Source organism: Ursus arctos, unplaced genomic scaffold (assembly GCF_023065955.2).
Source record: "Ursus arctos isolate Adak ecotype North America unplaced genomic scaffold, UrsArc2.0 scaffold_29, whole genome shotgun sequence".
NCBI lineage: Eukaryota > Metazoa > Chordata > Mammalia > Carnivora > Ursidae > Ursus > Ursus arctos.
Window position 1 is genome coordinate 12756687 of NW_026622974.1, and position 21871 is coordinate 12778557.

General features: G+C 48.4%; 1 protein-coding gene across 2 annotated transcripts in view; it reads right to left on the minus strand.

The window, feature by feature from the left end:
• Positions 1-21871, minus strand: part of TRAM2 (translocation associated membrane protein 2) — an 81750-nt gene that overhangs the window by 23873 nt on the left and 36006 nt on the right. For both annotated transcript variants that reach the window (XM_026507253.4, XM_026507251.4), the window contains exon 2: positions 16220-16283. In XM_026507253.4, coding sequence (XP_026363038.2) covers positions 16220-16283 — 64 coding nt within the window. The remainder of the gene's footprint in view (positions 1-16219; positions 16284-21871) is intronic.

Sequence of the window (21871 nt, forward strand, 5' to 3'; positions counted from 1 at the left end):
AGAGTGACCACAGGCTCCTGCAATTCCACGTCGGGGTACATGCTCCAAACAACAGAAAGCCGGACCTCAAAGAGGTATCTGCACACCACATTCGCAGCAGCACTTTTCAGAGTAGCCAGAGGTGGAGGTGACCCAGGTGTCCACTGACAGACGGATGGACAAACGACGCGGCACGCACGCGCACACACACACACACACAGATTATTCAGCCTTAACAAGGAAGGAAACCCCGTCACAGGCCTCAGCACAGATGAGCCTGCAGGTGTGTGGAGCAGAGTCCCAGACACAAACCAGAACGCCGGGAGCAGGAGTCAGAGCGGGAGGGGAACGGGGAGTCGCTGGTTAATAGCTACAGTTGTGGTTTTGCAAGAACAGGGTTCTGGAGGTGGGTGCCCAACGACGTGAACACATTCAACACTACTGAACTGTACACTTAGAGCTGGTGACGATGGCAAATTTTATCATATGCATATTTAAATTAACCCACCACCAGTGGGGCGCCTGGGTGGCTCAGTCAGTTAAGCGTCTGCCTTCGGCTCAGGTCGTGATCCCAGGGTCCTCGGATCGAGCCCCGTATGGGGCTCCCTGTTCAGCAAGGGAGCCCGCTTCTCCCTCTGCCTGCTGCTCCCCTGCTTGTGCTCTCTCTGTCAAATAAATAAATAAAAATCTTAAAAAAACAAAAACCCACCACCACTGGCCAGGGGTTAGATAAGTGCTCTGAAGTGGACTGAAGGCTGAAGGGAAGGTAACAGGGAACAGAAGTGTTGCTCGCTCAAGGAGGGGACACAGCTGAGCTGTGCAGGGGGAGAGAGCTGGTGAGGGTGGAAGCCCCAGGTAGATTGGGGGGGGAATGAGGTCGGAGGAGTCTGGGAGGCTGCAGGGTGGGGGGGCCAGATCATGACCTTCGTGTCCCCTTACAGGTCAGAGAAAGGTCTGGAAGGCTGCGGAGGCTTTCAGTCCTATATTTATAAAGCTCACTCTTCCTGCCACATGGAGAAGAGTTAGAGACGTGAGCACGGAAGGCCGGAGGTCATGGTGGTAGAGCCATGGTGAGAAGGCACATCCCAATAGATGTGGGTGATGGAGCGGCCCTGGGGAATGGTTCTCAAGTTCCTTCTGGAACCTTGTCTGTACTCTGGAGCCTTCCTTCATGGTTTCAGAATTCTGCAACATGTGTTATTCTGTTCGATCCTCATAACCACCTCATGAGAGAGGTGGGGAGAGCAGCTGAGGACACGGGGTTCAGAGAGGTAAGGGACAGGGGCCCTTCTCAGGGCTCCCAGGGGCTTCAGCACCCCAGCAGGGCCACCAAACGCCACCTCAGGGCCAACACGACCCACTCACCCCCACCCCTCGTCCCGCATCCTTACTGGTGATAACCCACACCCGAGGTCCTTCTCCGACTCTGGTAACAAGCAGCAGCACCCACAGATACTCACAAGCTGTGCCCTGATTCATACCCATGATCTCTGGTGCCCTCCCCTTATCCGCTATCTCCCCACTTTTGATCGAAGCAGAAAAGGAAACCAGTTTGGCTCCTTCCGCTCTCCACAGAGCCACGGTGGCTGGAACTTTGTGATCTTCCAGGAGGCTCTAAACCAACCGATGTTTTTGGTACTTTTTTTTTTTTTTTAAGATTTTTGGTTGTTCACTAATTCTTATAAAAATCCTCTCACTCCCCACGTTGGAGCTCCTGCTCCTGGAGGACTGCCCCTGTCCTGCACGGGCTCTCAAAGAGGCTGGCAAGGGTTTGCAGTAGCTTACTTTAGTTTTGCAGAAGAGTCCCTTGCAGCACGTCTCTGAGCTATTAAACCAGAGAGGCCCCCCAGTCATGAGTCACAGCAAAATGCCGACAGGTACCAGTGGTAACCCAAACGAGGAGAGCAGTCGAGGTCTTGCAAAAAATCACATCTGCCAGCACAGAGGTCTGCTGCCTCACACAGGGAATGTCTCCACCTCCTCAGGACGCCTCCCGCTGATTTTCTTTAAACAAGCGCCCTCTTAGTCTATCGTTCACCTTCCTACTTGGGGAGGGACAAGTTTAAGAAATAGCCACTTTCCTATAAAGACAACATGGTAGATACACACAACGGAATATTCCTCAGCCATCAAAAAGAAGGAAATCTTGCCATTTGCAATGACATGGATGGAGCTAGAGGGTATTAAGCTAAATGAAATAAGTCAGAGAAAGACAAATCAGATGATTTCACTCCTTTGTGGAGTTTAAGAAAGAAAACAGATGAACACATGGCGGGGGGAGGAGAGAGGAAAACAAGCCATAAGAGAGTTAATGAGAACAAACTGAGGGCTAATGGAGGGAGGTGCGTGGGGGGATGGGCATTCGGGAGGGCACTTGTGACAAGCAGTGGGTGTTGTACGTAAGTGCTGAATCACTGATTTTTACTCCAGAAACCATTATTGCACTGTATGTTCACTAAATTTTAAAATAAAAAAAAAAAGTTCTCTGTACAAGGAAAAAAAAATATATATCCACTTTCCTTTCCGCTTTACTAAGAGACAGTTAAAACTGGAATACACAGTAACTGACACGTAGTCTCGATGTCAGGGACCCTGGAGGGGAGTGTGGCTGTGGGAAGCGGCACAGCGTATGTGCCCCCGGGGGTGATGAAGGAGTGGGGAAGGTGCTCCTCAGAGACTGTGGCCATGGGAGGGGTGCAGCCCGGTATGGCCAGATTCCTAGTATTTCAGAAGCGAAGAGAAAAATTTTTACATGAAATCATCAGATTTAAAAATATTGGGGACTAATTCAAAATTAAAAAAAAAACACTTTATGGGCCAACACCAGACTGGCCAAAGAAAATAGATCTGCAGGCCAACTCTGACCACGGGCCACCAATAGCCTCCAACTACATGACCCCTGACACCCTTCCTCCTGTGCACCCCCACGGAGTATGTCCATACGCCCTTCTGTGGGAATCAGTCTAGCTTCGGAAGAAAGCACCCCCGATCTTCAACTGCAGACGCATCATTCATCTCCCATCAGACGCAGCATTTGCTCGGCTCATCTCCGATCGCGGTTTAAAAAGAGCTAGAATCATCAATACGCGCCTTGGCTGTTTTGACCACCTCTGTCAGCAGCTGTCCCTGGACGGGAGTAAGGTTTTTAGGGACATCCTGTTTTGCTTCCTATGACTAAGAGATACACTCCTGTTTCCTTTGGTGTCACCCGTAAGCGGCTTCTCCTGTTTGCCTTACGTGTTTCCATCTCGTCCGGGTACTCCCGTGCGGTCTCGCACGTCCTCCTGTGACCTGAGCTGCTTGGTGGCCATCTGTAACCATCCCATCCACCTTTCTCTGGGCATCTGCCAACCAGACTTGTGCCTTTGTGCGAAAAGCTGGCTGTTCAGAGAGCTTTGCTGCACAATCTGGCTGTCTCGGAGTTCCCAGTGCCTTTCCCAATGCCTGCATATCCAGACTGACAAAATTCACTTTCTGGGGGTTTCTATGCTTATGACCAACTCCGTTTCCACGTTATTTTGAGTTCTAAAAGAAAAACTTAGGGGCACCTGGGTGGCTCAGTCGGTTAAGCGTCTACCTTCCATTCAGGTCATGATCCCAGGGGTCTGGGATGGAGTCCCGCATCAGGCTCCCTGCTCAGCAGGGAATCTGCTTCTCTGTCTCCCTCTGCCCCTCGCCCCACTCGTGCTCACTCTCTCCGGTGCACTCTCCCTCAAATAAAAGCTTTTAAAAAAATAAAGCTTTAAAAAAAAAAAAAGGAACGTAGATATGAGGGGGGGAAAAAAAACACCACAATCAAAATCAAGAGGCAAATCAGCACCTGGGGGAAGATATTCATAATTCAGATCATCAATGAAGGTCTAATCTTGTTAATATGTAAAGAGCTCCCAGCACCTGAGGATGAAAGGATCAAAACTGCAACAGAAAAACGGGCAAAGGCTGTGAACGACTCACAGAGAGAGATGGCCCTTATGCACTTAAAAAGATGCTCAACCCTACCCAGAAGAGAAATGCAAATTAAAACTACAGCGAGCTCCCATTTCATACCTATCAGATTGGCAAAAATCCAACGTCTGACAATCGACTCGGGCTCTTCCACACTCCGCTGAGGGGAACGCAAATGGACCCCCTCTCTGGAAGGGCAATTCGGTAATTTCTACTGAGATTACAAGTGCATCAACCCTTTGATGTGGCAACTCCACTTCTGGGAATTTATCTTAGAGTAATACCTGCCATGTTCAGAATGACACGTGTACAAGGGTATGCGCCCCAGCGCTGTGTTTAACAATAAACTGGTGGCAGCGATCCAGGTGGTTTTCAGGTCCTGGGGCCTGGTTCCGTAGATCACCGTTCCAGTGCCCTGGGGCTACTCGAGGTGCGGCTGAGGACCAGCAGCGCCAGCATCAGCCGTGAGCTGGGAAAGGAATGCCGGTTCAGATCTCCCCGGGCCTGTCGGGCCAGAAACTCCCAGATGGCCCCGGACTTGGCCCTTAGTGACTTCTCCAGGTGATTCGGATGCGCACTGAATTTAAGAAGCGCCCACATAAACAGTGGAGCTGTTCTTAAAAATGAGAGATCAAGAACAGGGGAAACTCATCAGGAGATTCAGAAAGCGGAATAATGGTCACTTTGGGAGGGGGTACTGGCTAGGGGGAAGCTGGGAGCGCTGTATCCTGACTAGGGGATGGCGGCATGGGTGTGCACCTGTGCACAAGGTCACCATGCTGGACCCTTCCAGAACGTGTGTGCTTCACGGCACGTGCTACACCCCAGTACGGTTTGTGAAGACGACAACAAAGCTCTCTCCGTGTCGCCAGGGAAAGAGATCCAGGATAGATTGCTTAGTGGGGGGGAAAAGCCAGGTACAGAACACACAGGATTCTACCAGTTACAGGAGAAAGGAGAAAAGAAACACGCGGATTTGTGTGTGCGTAAAGAAATACTGGAAGGTGAGAGGAGAAATCCAGGAAACACAGGGAACAGCAGGGATTATCCACAGGGGATGGGGGTGTCCAAGGAAAAGTTCCAGGTGGGGGGGGGGGGGGACACTTTCACTCTGACTTTTTGGACAGGTGAGTATAGTTTCTATTCAAAAAATAAGCTTTAAGTAAATAAATGCTCAAATTCTTCCACTTTGTACATTTTAGATGAAGAAGTGGTGTGTTCCCCACCTCATTGCTTTATTTATTTATTTAACCCCAGGGACCCAGACCAGACACAGAGACCTCAAGCTCATTTCTGGAGTGGCCACTCGCCCGTCATGTGACGCAGGGTCACTCTGCCTATACTCACCCCCCTGGACAAGGAGGGTTACACCATCTACCCGATACCATCAAAGGTGTAAGGATGAAATAGGTAACGAACTTATAAACTGTAAAGTGCTGGACGAACAGATGGGATCACTATGACCGCTTCCACCAGAATCAGAAGGTAAAAGAACATACTGTCACCATGCACCAGACACAAAGGCACTCCCATGACAGTGCTTATTTAGGATAAAGATTACGAACAACAACCATAAGCCACTGAGCACATGCTCTGTGCCAGGCACTGGAGTAAACACAGCCTGTAAGTGGCATCGTTCGCCTCTCACAGGAATTCTGAGTATTATTCCCATTCTACAGACCCGGCAGCTGAGGTTCGACGCCAGCAGCTAGTTAGGGGTGGGCCAAGCCCCCCACCGTGCTGCCAGTGACAGGGGCCAAGGCCTCCTGGCTTTCTGACTCCCCTTCAAAGGGCACAGACGATGCATCTGTTAAACCCAGAAGGCCCGCCTTCTCTCCAAGGTGCTAGGAGAGGACTGGTGTGGGGCACAGAGCCTCGAAGGGCAGCATTCGGACCTCCACTCCTGCTCTATCTGGCCAGGCTGCCCAGCCACGCCCTCGCTGGCCTCCCCACCCGGAAGACGCGGCCAGCAGGGTCTGACCTACAAGCACCACCGAGGTTCTCACACGCACTCCGCTGTCAGCGAGTGGACTGTGGTCCCCCAACCCCCCCGCCAGAAATGATGAAGTCCTAACCTCTACCACCTCAGAACTGGACCTCACTGGGACACAGGGTCTTTACAGAGGTCAAGTAACAACGAGATTATTAGTATGGGCCCTAATCCAATTTGACTGGTGTCCTTACAAAAAGTGGAAACCACACACGTGCAAGCACGCGAGATGGCCATCTGTACACCAAGGAGACAGGACTGGCACACAGCCTTCAAACAAACCAACCTGCCAACACCCTGATTTTGGAATGTCTAGGCTCCAAAACTGAGAGACAGTAAATTTCTGTGATTTATGCCACTTGGTCTGTGGTACTTTGTCACGGCAGGCCCAGCAAAACTACGTGCTCTTATCTAATCCTTCGTCACACACACCAACCACCCTCCCTCCCTGCAGTTAATTAAAGATCTAGCTAAGGGATCGTCAAGGTGACCATTTTAACCCCATTTTACACGACTTGGGATAGATTTTCGCCAACTTTCTAGTAAAACAGACAAGAAAAGGATACTTGCATGATGCCAAAAGATGTAGCAAAAGTGAGAAAAGCAGTAAGGAGAATCTGGAACCAAAGGGCCTCACTTTGGAATGGTTTTCTTGACGCACCATTCCTTTTTACAAGGCTGCAAACCCCCCGCCCCAGGGCCTTCAGGGAAGCAATACAGCAACAACACCTGGGTGCCAAGCACACACTCAGCCCCCACTGCTGTCTGCAAACGTGAGGCTCCAATAGACAACCCACATGGGGAGACGGCATTCGGAGAACGGGGGGGAAGCAGGCGCTTTAAACTAGTAAGTGAATAAATAAATAAATACGTAAGTAAAATTCATTGAGAGCCATAAAGGAAAAATAACTCCTCCAGGATCACATACAAAATGAGAAAAATCTAGAATCACAACTTTTTTTCCCTCTCCTTGGATAAAAACAATGTCAACAAGTCCATTGTTAAATTAGGAATGAAAATTATTTCAGTAAGAATAAGAAAACAATTATCCAAGCTAGATAGAAGACAAGACTGGATCGGGAAAGACGGGAGTGTGAAGAAGTAAAAACATGGGGTGGGGTCTGGATCAGAGGGTTGTGGGAGGGAAGGGAAAGAGTAAGAAAATTCGCCAGGAGAAGAGACAAGAGAACAGGAGAGCGAGCGGGTCAAAGACGCCACTGCCAGGCTTCTGGCTGGTGAACCCTTAGCCACAGGCACTCAGGGGTTCCACTTAAACCTCTAGAAATGCACACTGAAGGGGACGAATCCTCTGGGCTGTAACAAGGAAGCAGAGTAAACTAGATCCAGGCTGGAAGGGGTCACTGGAGGTGCTGAGGTGTGCACCTTGTGAAAATTCACGGAGCTGACCACTTATGGTTTGTCCCCTTTTCTACACAATTGTTATAACAGGTGCCCTGGTCTGAACGTGTGCCCCCCAAATTCACATGTTGGAGTCCTAACGCTCTACTGCCCTCCCACCAACGTAAGGTGCTACAGGCAGGGGCCTTTGCTTAGGTCGTGAGATGATGGATAGGCTGGGGCCTTATAAGGGACCCCACAGCGCTCCCTGGCCTCTCCCCCCGCCAGGACACAAGTCGTCTGTGAGTGGAAGAGGGCCCTCACCTGACCGTGCTGGCACCCTCACCTCAGACTTCCAGCCTCCAGACCGGTGAGAAAGAAGTGTCTGCTGTTTATAAGCCACCCAGTCTGTATTTTGTTTGAGCCTACCAAACAGAGGAAGGCAGTAGGTTTAATAAGTTTCAGTTTACGGGGGGGGGGGGGGGGGCGGGCAAGATCCAAGTCCAGGACTGGCTAGAAGTCCTGGGTCTGAGGCACCCCACTCTTTTTCAGATGGTTGACCAATAAGGCCAGGGACACTGAGGAATGTGGTTTCTTTTCTTATTCACACAGGACTCTAGGGCCAAAGGGAATCTTGGGGGCTGTTTGGACCAAGGGGATAGGACAAAGCCAGGTCTTTGCCTCCCTGGTGGGTCCCCCCTCTTCTCGCTGCCCCCACTTAGCAAACCCAGCCTTCCCATGGCTTGCCCGAGGCCCTGGTGCTGCATGGGATAGGAGCAGCGCAGCTTGAGATGGATCCCTCGGAAGGTCTCTCTGTGTCTCCACACCCTCAGCGGAAAAGGATGGGGCCAGGCTAGGTGAGCCTCGAATGCCCTCCAGCTGGGTAGGCCACAGGTCGGGGAGCTTACTCTGTAATCAAGCAAGGCTCTGTCTCCAGAGCCACTGCTGCCCACCTGTCTCTTCCCTTTTGTCCCCCACAAGCTTATCTGACAACAGGGGCTCAGTCTGATATGTGATGCCAGTCTTTCAAGTACGTGATACGAGCAGGAGACAAGACGAATTCCTGCCAGGTAGCACAGGGAACAAAAACACCGTCTGAGCCCTGGACAAAGGCATTCAGCTGAATGAGGCCTGGAAGCCATCTGTCTGCGGTGGTTTATTGGGGCAGTGTGTCTCGTCCTACCAGGGGCCATGAGAACAACGGCCAAGCCCCGGCAGGGGAGGCCCCTGGCCTCTGCATCCCTAGCTGCAAAACGCTACACAGCAGCTGTGGGCCACAAAGCACCACCGAGCACAACAAGAGCCAGGATGTGTGCTTGTCACCTTTGAGGACTACAAAACATACCCTTCTCCCAAAGAGGTCCCTCAGCCTTGGTGATCGAGGGGTGCAGCAGCAGGTGGGCTCAGGAATGTACAGCTACGGTGACCCCTGCCCACATGGCCCTACAAACGTGGCCATGACTTCTTGGGGAGCTAAGGTCCAGCTCAAAACCAAACCCACCCCGTGGTACTCCTCACCTCCCCCCACCCCTCAGACCAAAGAGTTCTAGAAGAACCAAAATTGGGAGAGAACAGAAAAATCCAAGCGAGTGAGAGGATCCAGCGGCTCTCCGTGTCTTACCTTTGAGGTCGGAAGCACAGGGTTATTTGAAAGCCTGCCTGGTGCTTTTTATGCAGGGCACTGAGAACAGCACTTCTCAGTCTTCACAGGATCACCTGTGGATCTCCTTAAACAGCAAGATCTGGGGGCGCCTGCGTGGCTCGGTTAAGTGGCTGACTCTTGGTTTCCACTCAGGTCATGATCTCAGGGGGCTGGGACTGAGCCCCTCACCAGGCTGCATGCTCAGCTGGGCGTCTGCTTGAGATTCTCTCTCACCCTCTGCCACTCCCCCTGCTCGAGCACACACAGCTCTTTTTCTCTCAAATAAATAAATCTTTAAAAAAAAAAAAAGGCAAGATCTCACGCAGTAGTTGTGTGGTGGGGCCTGAGAGCCTGCATGTCTAATAAGTTCCCAAGGAATGCAAATGGTGCAGGCCTGAGGACAATTTGAGGGGCAAGCCCTTAAGATGACTCTCAGGGGCTTAGAGGAAACACATGGGGCTGAGACCGTGACCACAGCTCTCAATTTTGCAGATGAAGGATGGAGACAACAAATGTTAAGCAGTCCACCCAAGACAACTGAGCAAATTAGTGGCACAACCCAAAACAACCTTGTAAATGCTAAGCCCATTTCGGGTCACCTGTTCTAGATCAGATGAAAAGCCAGCAGGCCTTGAGTCATTCGGCAAATTAGTAGCACAACCCAAAACAACCTTGTTAGTGCTCAACCTTGTAAAAACCCATCCGGAGTCACCTGCTCCGGATGAGACAGAAGACTCTGTGTACAGAATCTTTTTCTGAGCTTTTACATTCTCTATATTTCTGGCCATAACACCGACACTTGGTGGTATTTTAATCAGAAAGACGACTCCGTCTCTAATGGTTACACCAGAAACTGGACATTTTATTCCTTGCCAGAGCTGGGCCGGGTTTATGGTTGCCAGATAAAATACAAGACGGCTGGGGCTCCTGGATGGCTCCATTAAATGCCCAACTCTTGGTCTTGGCGTAGGTCTTGATCTCAGGGTTGTGAGTTCAAGTCCCGCCCAGAGTGGAGCCTACTTTAAAAAAAAAAAAGCCAGTTAAATTTCAGATAGATAAAGAGTACTTTTCTAGCATGATTATGTCCCATGTATAATCTGGGATATATTCATACTAAAAAGGAAAAAAGAAAATACTGCTTAACTGAAATTCAAGTTTAACTGGTGGTCCTGGATTTCCATGTGCTGAGTCTGACAACCCAAACAGGGTAGCAAAATGGGAATAAGGACAGTAGGATTTGGTAACAAGGAACACCTCCTGCTTCATGGCTGTTGACTTTAAACAAAAACACAAGGATGCCAGCAGGGCAGGCATTCCATCAGGCTGTCCACAACTTATTACTACAACAATAATGCCCATCTCTCTGAATGGGGCTTAATCTTCTTAGCCAGCTCATTATAACAGGACAAAATCATACATTTATGGCTGGTGGTATGAGTTGAATTGCATCCCCGCAAATTCATGTGTTGAAGTCCTAACCCCTGCTACTTCAGAACGTGACCTTATTTAGAAATAGAATCGTAGCAGATGCCACGAGTGAAGATGAGGTCACGGTGGAGTAGTGTTGGCCCCCCATCTGACGTGACTGATGTCCTTCTACGAAGGGGAAACGTGGACACGGAGACTGACATGCATGCAGAGCAAATGCCGTATGAAGACGGGCGTTCTGCGGCCACAAGCCAAGGGCCCAGAAGCCAGGACCGAGGGCTGGAACAGACCCGCCCCAAAGCCCACAGAGGGAGCGGGCCCTGCGGACGCCTTGATCCTGGACTTCTTGCCTCCAGAACCGTGAGACAATGAATCTCTGCTGTTAAGCCACTCAGTTTCTGGCACTTTTATGACCTGAGCCCTATACACAGATGCAGGGAGCTGGGAGGAGGCAAGAGAGAAGGACAGAGGCGAGAAACTCACCAACATTACCATTAGTTGTTGTCTGCAGAATGTGAAAACCTCAGCTGAGGAAATAAACGGGGATTCAGAAATGGTAGACCGCTTTGTATGAACACGGCCACTGCTCCACTAAAATTCAAATTTAAATGTCGAACTGAGGGGCCCCTGGGTGGCTCAGATGGTTGAGCGTCTGCCTTCGGCTCAGGTCATGATCCCAGGGTCCTGGGATCGAGCCCTGGTGGGGCTCCCTGCTCAGTGGGGAGTCTGCTTCTCCCTCTGCCTGCAGCTCCCCTGCTCCTTGCTCTCTATCTCAAATAAATAAATAAAATCTTTAAAATAAATGAATGCCGAATTGAAAAATAAACAAATGTTGAACTGAGCAAGTTACACACAATTTAAAGAAACCTTAGAATTCAGAATTTATACAAAAAGGATATGTTCCCAAGCACCCTCAGCCTTACAGAGATTTGGGAGGAGGGTTCTAAAAATCGCAACCTCAACAGACCCGTGACTGCGAACTGCTGGTTTCCCATGAGACGCCTGCTTTCCTCCCATTCTTACAAACCAAACGTGACCGCACCGGGCTGGTGGTAATGAGGCCCAACACAAAATTAAGCGGGCTCTTCTGATTCCCTTGCCTCTCTTGAGTATTTGCTTGTCATATTTCAAATAGCCCCAAATGGCAAGATTTAAACAAGAGATAGGCTATTTAACAATACTTTATCCTTTCTTTCTAAAGTAACTGAAACCTCCTCGTTTCAGTACGGATTATAATGTACCTTCACCTTTACCCACGCCTTGTTCTGGCCTGGAGGAGGGTGCCAGGAGCAGAATTCAATAGCCCCACCCTAGAAAAATGCCAAACCTAGTAGGCTCCAGTTACACTGGCCTTCCTTCAGACACCAGAATGTGCCAAGATATTTGTTTCTCACTTGAGGCCTTCACACATGCTAATCCCTGTGCCTGGAATCCTCTTTCTTCTGCTTGGACTCTCTCCCTCTGCCCCCAACACAACTTGTCACACATATGCGGCTCCAATGTCAGCCTCTCAGCAACATCTTCTGTCCTTATTTTTTTATTTTTCTTTATCACACATAAGTTTATCTGTTCCTTTCACCACCCCAACCACAACCGTAATTTTTTTCTTGTTTACTTGTTTATTATCAATCCCTCCATAATAAATGGTGAGCTCTAGGAGTCAGAAATCAGACATGTTTTGTGCACAAAAACTAGACACACAGATCAATAAAATATAAGAGAGAGCCCAGAAATAATCCTACACTTACATGGTCAATTAATCTATGACAAAGGAGGCAAGAATACACAATGGGGGAAACAAAGTCTCTTCAATAAATGGTGTTGGGAGAACTGGATAGTGACATGCAAAAGAATGAAACTGGACCACATCACACACAGAAATAAAGTCAAAATGGATTAAAGACCTAAATGTGAGACGTGAAACCATAAAAATCCAAGAAGAGAACACAGGCAGTAATTTCTCTGACATGGGCTGTAGCAACATTTTCCTAGATGTGTCTCCTAAGGCAAGGGAAACAAAAGCAAAAGCAAACTATTGGGCCTACATCAAAATAAAAAGCTTCTGCACACCAAAGGAAACAACAAAACAAAAAGGCAACCTAGAGAATGGGAGAAGATACTTGCAAATGATCTACCTGGTAAGGGGCTAATATCTAAAATACGTAAACAACTACAACTCCATGCCAAAAAACCAAATAATCTAGTTGAAAATGGGTAGAGAACCTGAACGGACTATTTCCAAAGACATACAGAGGGCCAACAGACACGTGGAAAGTAGCTCAACATCACCAATCATCAGGGAAATGCAAATCAAAGCAATGAGAGAATACCTCACCCTTGTCAGAATGGCTAGAATCAGACACAAAACTAATAGGTGTTGGTGAGGATGTGGAGAAAAGGGAACCCATGCGCACTGGTGGTGGGAATGTAAAGTGGTCCAACCACTGCAGAAAACAGCATGGAGGTTCCTCAAAAAAGTAAAAATAGGGATACCATATGATCCAATAATTCTAGTACTGGATACATACCCAGAGAAAGTGAAAACGCTCATGCAAAAAGATCTATGTATCCCTGTTTATTACAGCATTATTTATAGTAGCCAAGACACGGAAGCAACCAAAGTGTTCATCCATAGACGAATGAATAAAAAAGATGTGGTGCGTGTATGTGTGTGTGTCTGTGTGTATGTATACAGAATACACAGAATACTAGCCATAAAAAAAGATGAGATCCTGCCATTTACGACAACAAGGACGGACCTAGAAGGTACTACGTTAGGTGAAATAAGTCAGAGAGAGACAAATACCATATGATTTCACTTATATGTGGAATCTAAAAAAACAAAGCAAATGAATAAGCAAAAAGCAGAATCAAGGGCACCTGGGTGGCTCAGTCGGTTAAGCGTCCAACTCTTGATTTCAGCTCAGGTCATGATCTCAGGGTCCTGGGATCGAGTCCCCTGTCAGGCTCCGTGCTCAGCTGGGAGTCTGCTCCAGGATTCTGTCTCTTCCTCTCCCTCTGCCCCTCCCCCTCCTGCCTCTCCCCTCCCTCATGCTCTCTCAAATAAAAAAGTAACTCTCTAAAACAAAGCAAAAAAATAAATGAGAGCGTAATATGATCAATAGTGGCACACCTCCAAATCCCGGTGGGAGGTCTTTACGCTCACAGGTTCCAGGTTCAGCCCTGGAGCCAGAAGTCTACCTTCTCATTCCAGTGGGAGATGGATTCTTTTAGGATATCACTTGTCTGCTAATTTCTCTGGGAGAGTTTCAAACTCAAAAATCAACCTCTGCTCGCGATCTGGCTTTGCAAACACAGGCACATCTCACTTTAGTGCACTTTGCTTTACTGCACTTCGCAGACACTGAATTTTTTACAAATTGAAGGCTTAATGGCAACCCTCTGTCAAGCAAGTGTATCGGTGCCATTTTCCCAACAGCATTTGCTCACTTGCCTGTGTGTCCCATTTTGGTAACTCTTAAAATATTTCAAAGGTTTTCGTTATTATGTTTGTTGCAGTCATCTGTGATCAGAGATTACAACTGAAAGCTCAGATGATGGTTAGCATTTGTTAGCAATAAACTACTTTTTACTTAAGGTGCGTACTCTGCTTTTTAGACATAATGCTATTGCCCACTTAACAGGCTACAGTGGAGTGTAGACATAGCTTTTATATGCACTGGGAAACCAAAAAATTCATCTGACTTGCTTTACTGCACTATTCATTTTATGATGGTGGTCTGGAACCAAACCCAAATATCTCCGAGGCCCTTCTTCCCATAATAAAAGCATGCCCTGGTCACATGCACATCAGCTGCTGTAGTCCCCAGGACAATACTTGCTCATGCTAAATTAATAATGCAGTGTTGGGTTATGATCTGGCGTCCCATATAAATGGACTTCAGGGAGAAATGCAATGAAAATACCAACACAACATTCGATTGCTGAATCTCTTTATAAATTAATAAATTGGCATCCTGACACTAAAAAAAGAAAAATCTTGTCTATTTTAAATTTGCAAAAAAAGACTTAAAAACTTAGGACTTATGGATCATAAGAATGAGATGACAGGGTATTTTGGCAATGCATATATAAAACCTTTAAAATGTACATAGTACTTGACCCAGAAACCCCAGTAGCAGGAATGTATCCTGAGAAAATAATCATAAATGCATGTTAAAAATTTAGTCCCAAGAATGTTTATGGTAGCACTGTTTACAACAGAAGCTGGAAACTTAAATATCCAATAATATGGGATTGAATAGATAATTTGTGGTAATCCCTATTAAGAAATAGTCTGCAGCTTTTCAAAATACCTTACTGAACAGAATAATAATGAATGGCATGGGAAGAAGGCTCATCATATACTCGAAGCAAAAACAGTGGGTTATGAATCAATACTCATGAACTGTAGTGGTTAGCTGGGTGGTGGTGTCACGTGTGATTTTTATCTTCCTATGTTTATCTGCATTTTATAAATTTCCTCTGAGAGTCATGTATCACACAAATATATTTTGAAAAAATGTTTATATACAAATATAAATTTTAACCAGTCACAAAAAGACAAATACCGTATGAGTCCACCTACACAAGCGACCTAGAGTAGTCAAATCAGAGAGGCAGGAAGCAGCACGGTAGTTGCCAGGGGCTGGAGGGGGGGGGGGGGGTTACTGTTCCATGAGTCCAGAGTTTCAGTGTTGCAAGATGAAGAGGGTTCTGGAGATGGGTGGTGGTGATGGTTGCACAACAGTGTGAACGTGCTTAATGCCCCCGAACTGTACACTTAAAAAGGGCTAAGATAGTAAATCGTGTGTTATATGTATTTTTTCACAATTTTCTTAAAAATCAGGAGAAAAAAGGAGCACCTGGGCAGCTCAGTCAGTTAGGCGTCTGACTCTTGATTTTGCCTCAGGTCACGATCCCAGGGACCTGGGATTGAGCTCCACGTTGTTGGGCTCCACGCTCAGTAGGGAGTCTGCGTGAGGATTCTCTCTTTCTCCCTCTGCCCCTCCCCCTGCTCGTACTCCAGTGCTCCCTCTCTTGCTCTCTCCCTCTCTCAAATAAATTTTAAAAAACTAAACAAAACAGAAAAAAGCTAAACAATTTAAATTAGTAAATCGTAAGGACCACTGGATCTAGACGTGTCTTAGTTAGAAGGATTGTCAGGAGAGAGGAGCAGCTCGTGTAACACTGTGTGTCGACCTGACTTCCGTTTTAATAAAAGAACCGAGGGGCAGAAGCAGAGAAGGCAGAATGTGACCTCGGGCCACGTGGCCCCGAATGCAAGAGCCCACGGTGCCCGCCAGGGCTGGAGTAGGCCTTGTTTCCTGACCACCTGCACTGGCCGTGGGGGCTCCTGTCTCTCCTTTCCTGAGCATGGAGTTCTCTTCCTCTCTCGATAGCCTCCCTCAGCTTGACTCTCATGAAAGAACTGACTGGGCTGCCCCTGAAGCTCAGTTTCCCCCGAGTCTGGCTCCAGGGACTACATCCTCCGTAGGCCATGGCGTAAGGGATTTGCCCCCTGAATCCTTGAGCTAGTCACTGGGAAAGTCAGGCAAAGAGACCCACCCCTGGAAGTCAAGATGATTCACCTCTGTACCCACGCTAGATTCAGCGAACAAAATTGCTCCTTTACTCATCAAGAGGACATCCAGCGCTCTGCTACTGGAAGAGGGGTGTGGTGCCTGGCTCCTGATGGTGGGCCCCGAGGACCCCGAGAGGGCAGAGCCGTGGGCCGAGGGCTGTGTGTGGCCCACAACTGTCTCTTAGCGGTGCTAGGAGGTGGGAGGCTAAGCCTCAACAGCTAACAAGATCGTGCATGCACCCAGGAAAAGTAAGTTTCCCGAGGCCTTCAGAGTTAACGGGGCCGGGGCAAGACACACTCGTGCTTTTCCTACCTGCTGCAGGCACGCTGACGTTATACTGAGGTAAAATAAACAGGAAGGCAGTCTTGGCGGTGACCTGTAAAATAAAGGGAAAACGTTCCATTTTAGCTTCTTGGTCCCATCAAAAGAAACAAGCGGATCCTGCTACCAGCCCCCAGGTCCCTTCCCTTTCGCATCGCAGACCCACAGACCTGTCCTATTACAAAAGGGTAGAACCTCGGGAGGCGTTAGCACTGTCTGTCTGTGTGTCTCCCCGTGTTTCTTGAATGTCATGCCTCCCGATACCTCCACTAAAACAAGCAAAACTATACTGGGCGCTGGTGGTATCTAGACTCGTACTCGCTGCAGATGAAACCAAACAAGCCGAGAGCTCCCAAGCCAAGGGCACAGACCTGCCTGCCATCCATTCAAGTGTTTATTAAGTCACTCCTAGGCGCCCAGCACTGTGGAAGACAGAAACCGGTAGCAAATGAGGACTTGGACTTCAAGAAGCTTCCATTGAGCTGAGGACTCCCCAGCACACTGGTTAACTAACTGCACGCGGACGGTCTACACCTGAGCTTCAGAAACCGAGAACTGCAGCTGCGAAGTTCACATCCACTGTGCATTGGGGCTCGGGGCACAACGTAACACCCCACGCCGCTGGCTTGTTTATTTCGAAAGCTGCCTCGAAACTCTTACTTGCGCGGTGCCTAGTCTCTGGTCGTCACCTGGCCAGTCGTAGCCAAATAAGGCCTCGGGCAATTCATCCTGCAGGGAAGAGCTGACCAAATGTGGGGACTCAAAGCTTGGACTTAAGGATCGACTGACTACCTGGGGTCAAATGCTGGCTCTGCCATTTGCTAGGTGTGTAACCTTACACCCCGAGCCTCAGTCTCCCTTGTCCACAAAATCAGGGGCATCTGTAGTACCCCAGCTGCTCTGGGTGGCACTGGCCCAGCTGCTAGTGTGGTGTAGGGCTCCCCAGATATTTCTGACGTGCAGCTGGGGCTGAGAAGCACCACCCACACCGAGCCGAAGCAAGGGAGGAGGCCAGGGGAGGAGGAGGCCCCTGGATACACCTCAGCACTAAAGACTGACTGGTTTTCCTCTCAACAAAAAGGTCTGAAGGCTGTACTGTGCGTGTGGGGGGAGCGCACCGGCACAGCAAAAGCAGCATGGAACCGAGTGAATGGTGCACTGCAGACCGTCCCGGGGTGGACTCTCAACACACTGAGAAGGAGGGGACTGTCCTCGGCCACCCTCCCCATCAACAAACCCCATGGCTCTGCAGCGAGGTGTCATTTGCTCTTTGTACACAGCCATGCATGAGGCTTCCCGTGTTTGTGCTGTTGTCTGGGACGTGTTCTGTCATGCTCGCAGGGAAAGAGTCAAAGGAGACTAGGGTAAGAAGGCGCTCTGCGGAACACAAAGCGTTCTCCAAACACACAGGTCTTCCCCACCTGCACCCCAAAGCCTTCCTGCTGTGGTCCAGAAGACCTTTTTCAGGGGGCTCCCAACCTCCCTTCTAGTCTAATTGCCCTTGTTTCTTTAGAACAGATGGACACTGTTCCAGCCAAAATGTGCTACTATTTCCTTTGGGGGGTTTTTGCCCCTCTCGCTCTGTATCCTACTTCTGTTACACCCCCTCATACACACACCCCAAATCCCATTGATCAGAATCTCATTTATTCATCATAACTCAGCTCACCTGTAGCCTCTCGATGAAGTCGTCCCTAACTGCTCACAGGGTGGGACTCCTTCTTCCACTGGAGGCACCCTGCACCGCGCCCCCATACCACCCTTCCTGTCTACTCCTTTTGTTCCTCCTCATGTGCCACTCATTGCACACAGGGACTAACCCAGACGCACATGGGAAGGGCTCGGGAATCACTTGATGGACAAGATGGAAAAATCAAAAGCTGAGTCTAGGCTGGTGTGCTTCACTCAGCCGTTCTGCTCCCACTCTTTCAGCATCCGCCCCACTGTCTGGCTGTCCTTCCTGTCATCTCCTGCCATCCCCCAGCCTCCTCCTCGACACCACCTGGGTGCTAACCCACCGGAACCCACGAGGTCATGAAGCCCCTCCCCCACCACCACTCCAGCCACGGCGGTGTCCCCTCCTGAACTCCACTCACGTTGGTCATCCTTGACCCAACTGCCTGACTCTATACTGTCTGCCATGACTCCTTTGAGGGTAAGCCTTGTCTTCTCAGGCTGACAGGCCTGCAAGAGAAGACATGGAAGCCAGAGGAAGGGGGAGAAGGGAAGAGAGAGGAGAAAGGCAGGCAGACAGGCAAGAAGACAGCATTTACTAAACACCGCGCATGTCCCAGGCACAAATCCCCATTCAGTTTCATCCAGGAAACACACCCATCTTTTAAGTTCGTGGAGTAGAGTGGGCCTCTGTGAGGTTTTGGTTGACCAGTATCCATTCCCTGCTTCCTGAAGGCACCAGCATTTCCTGGGGAAACACCTCTCCCCAGCTGTGCGTGTGTGTGTGTGTGCGCGCACACACGTGCGCGTGTTTGGGGGAGGTGGTCACTCTGATGACCAGCTTCCTCCTGGAAGGATGACAGGGCCAGGCCCTCTCCCCAGGACAGAAGACCAGCCAATCAGACACCTTATCCTGGACTCTGAATTTGGGGCAGGAAAGGAGAAACGTGCTGGTCGGTGCCGTGTACCCACCCATATTCTTCCTCTGCAGTTCCCACAGCCCTGCCCTAGAGCGCCCCAGACCCCCATCAACGGCAGGAACCCCCACAGGTGGCCAGAGTCCATTTCTGCGATACAGTGTAGTTCCATGTGTAGAATCCTGGTGTTCAACTCTAGCTCGCACATTTGAATCCCTGGGCAAGCTTTTAAAATCTCTATGCCTGGGTCACCCCCAGCCCACTAAACCTGACCCATCCACACGTTGCGAAGCTCCCCAGAGTGCTCCCCCGTGCGGCCTAGTCTGCAAGCCACTTGTGCAGACACTGGCCCTCGCCATCTTCTCGGGGAGAGCCCATCAGGCCAGTCTCTGTCTTGGAACTTATCCTGTGCCCTTCACAGAATTTACTTAATTCATTTATGTCCTAAGTACATTTTTATTTTAACTTCTAAAGAAATACACATACTTTAAAACACTGAACAATTCGGAAATACATAAAAACCTAACATCCCCTCTGTGTTCTCTGCTTTCTTCCCTTCGGCAGCCCGTGTTTATGTCTCCCTCTGCATGTTTGATGCCAGTTCTCTGAGAGCTCTTCCTATGCACGCATCCATTTGGAATTTATTTCATTTTATTTTGACATTATAACTTGAGCTATGTTTACGTAACTTGACGCAAGGGGTGAAAGGGTGAAAAAAATTTAAAAAGGGCTACACCTTATAAATAACATCTAAATCACACTTTTAGCTCTGTCACTGAACCAGTTATTACAGCACCCTACAGACCAAGATACAGAACTATTCAACGCACACCAAGGTGTTTGAAGTCTAGTTAGCTACATGGAGAATGTATAGGTCAACTTTTGTTTATTCATGTCAACAAACAAACACCTGGCTACATAATAAAAACTTCCTGACCCATTCTAGAACTTTTCATTAATATTTTCCACAGGGTCACTAATATTTGACACAAAAAGCTCAGCTAAACAAAATGGGATTTGACAGTGTATGTAAATGTATAGAGCCTACTACTCTTATCTCCTGAAAGAATCATCCCCCTTTTTTTCCTTTGAGGAAGATAGATATTTGGTATAGGGGCTGTACATATATTCTTTCCCTAGTCCTGAAGATACTGTCACTTTTTTTTTATTCACATTAGTTCTGTTCAATGAAGTCACTGCGGACACAGAGTTAGCGGACATGGGACTGTTGCTCCCAGGAAAATACACCCACAGTCTCTGGTCACAACATTTCCATCAACCCATCAATATACAACCTTGTTTATGTGTGTTTTAGTTTAAAGACACTGGATGTAACATGTATTGCTAAAGCATGAATACTGGACCCACGGCCAACACCGCTATAATTCATGCCGACAGAGGCTTATCTAACATACATAACACGTATGTTCTCAGTCAGGCAAATCAGAGCCTTCTCATGCTTACGAACAATAGCAATTCAAGCACCTGGGGTAAGGACCATTTCGAACAGCAAAATTGGCAACGAAACACACAAACATGCAAAAAAAAAAAAAAAAGTGGCACGGAATTGACCACAAAAAGGACACTTGCTTACAACAGGAGAGCTGAAACTAGAAGGCAAAGCGTCGTCTTGTTTGACTTTGGCTGGGAACGTGCTCATGGGGGGACTCAAATTTTCCACTGCTGTATGCGTGTCCACAAATGATGGCAGAATCGCCCAGTGCTGACTTTAGAGTTACAAATAAATTCTAGCAAGCAGGAGCGTCGGCAGACACAAAACGTGCGAAGGACAAGGATCAACTGCGTTGGGACAAACCTGACTGCCAGCTCCATGAGGACCAAGATATTTTCTTCGGCAGCACCTTTTTGAAGTATAATTTACACACTATAAAATTTACCCATTGTAAGTGTACAGCTTAATGGGGTTTATCTTTACTTATTTTTAAACTCTGTCCCTTCACTGGAATAGACGTTCTAGGGAAGCAGGGAACTTTCTTGTCTTGGTTATCTTCAATCCATAGCCTCAAACAGTGCCTAGGACACAACCAGCACTCAGTAAGTACTTGTTAAATGAATACGTGATTAAATAGGGGAGCCAGGATTGTGCTCCGCTAGCTGACCCTCAGCCTGTCATCTGCCCACACTTACGCTCAGATCCATGTCCTTTCTCCCACCCCTACCCCCAGAGTCGCCAGTGCTGGGCCTGTCATAGGGCATCTCATAAATACCTATTTGATGAACTAACACAACAAGCAGCTACAAGAGCAACCAAGATGAATGCTTAACAAATGTTTCCTGAACATGATTCTCAGAGTACAGGATCTAGGACTCTGATTAAGGCAAAAACACCAAATTCCAGTATTTTTCCATCCCCAACCTCTGTGTAGCAGCAGGAGAAACCATTCTGGGCCATGCACCTTTCTCTGTAGGCAGTCATGCTTGCTCCCACTTTACTGTATTTCAGCAAGCTGATGTCAGGTTCCTTGTTTTATAGACGGAGAAGATAAACATGGGGCCCAGATGCATACAGGGGCCTCCTGAGACCCCATAACTTTTTAAGCAGAAAAGGCACGTTCAATTTGATTCTTAAAAAATGTGTCCCAAGGGGCGCCTGGGTGGCGCAGTCGTTAAGCGTCTGCCTTTGGCTCAGGGCGTGATCCCGGTGTTCTGGGATCAGGCCCCACATCCGGCTCCTCCGCTGGGAGCCTGCTTCTTCCTCTCCCACTCCCCCTGCTTGTGTTCCCTCTCTCGCTGGCTGTCTCTCTCTGTCAAGTAAATAAATAAAATCTTAAAAAAAAAAGTGTGTCCCAAAAACAAATTTAGGATACACACAATATGGCACATAAAACAGAATGGCAACATTAAAGAGAAGCAGGAGAGGACCAAAAAATCTCTCTTGAAGGCAAAGAGGGGGAGTAAGGAATGAAGCAGATCCCCAAAAATGCAGTCCAGGAAGTTCTCCTCATTGGCTAAGGGTGGTCAGAAATTTGGCTCTATGCTTTCCAGAAGCCATCTGAAGGAGGAAGGAGTGATCTGCTCCTTCATTCACCAT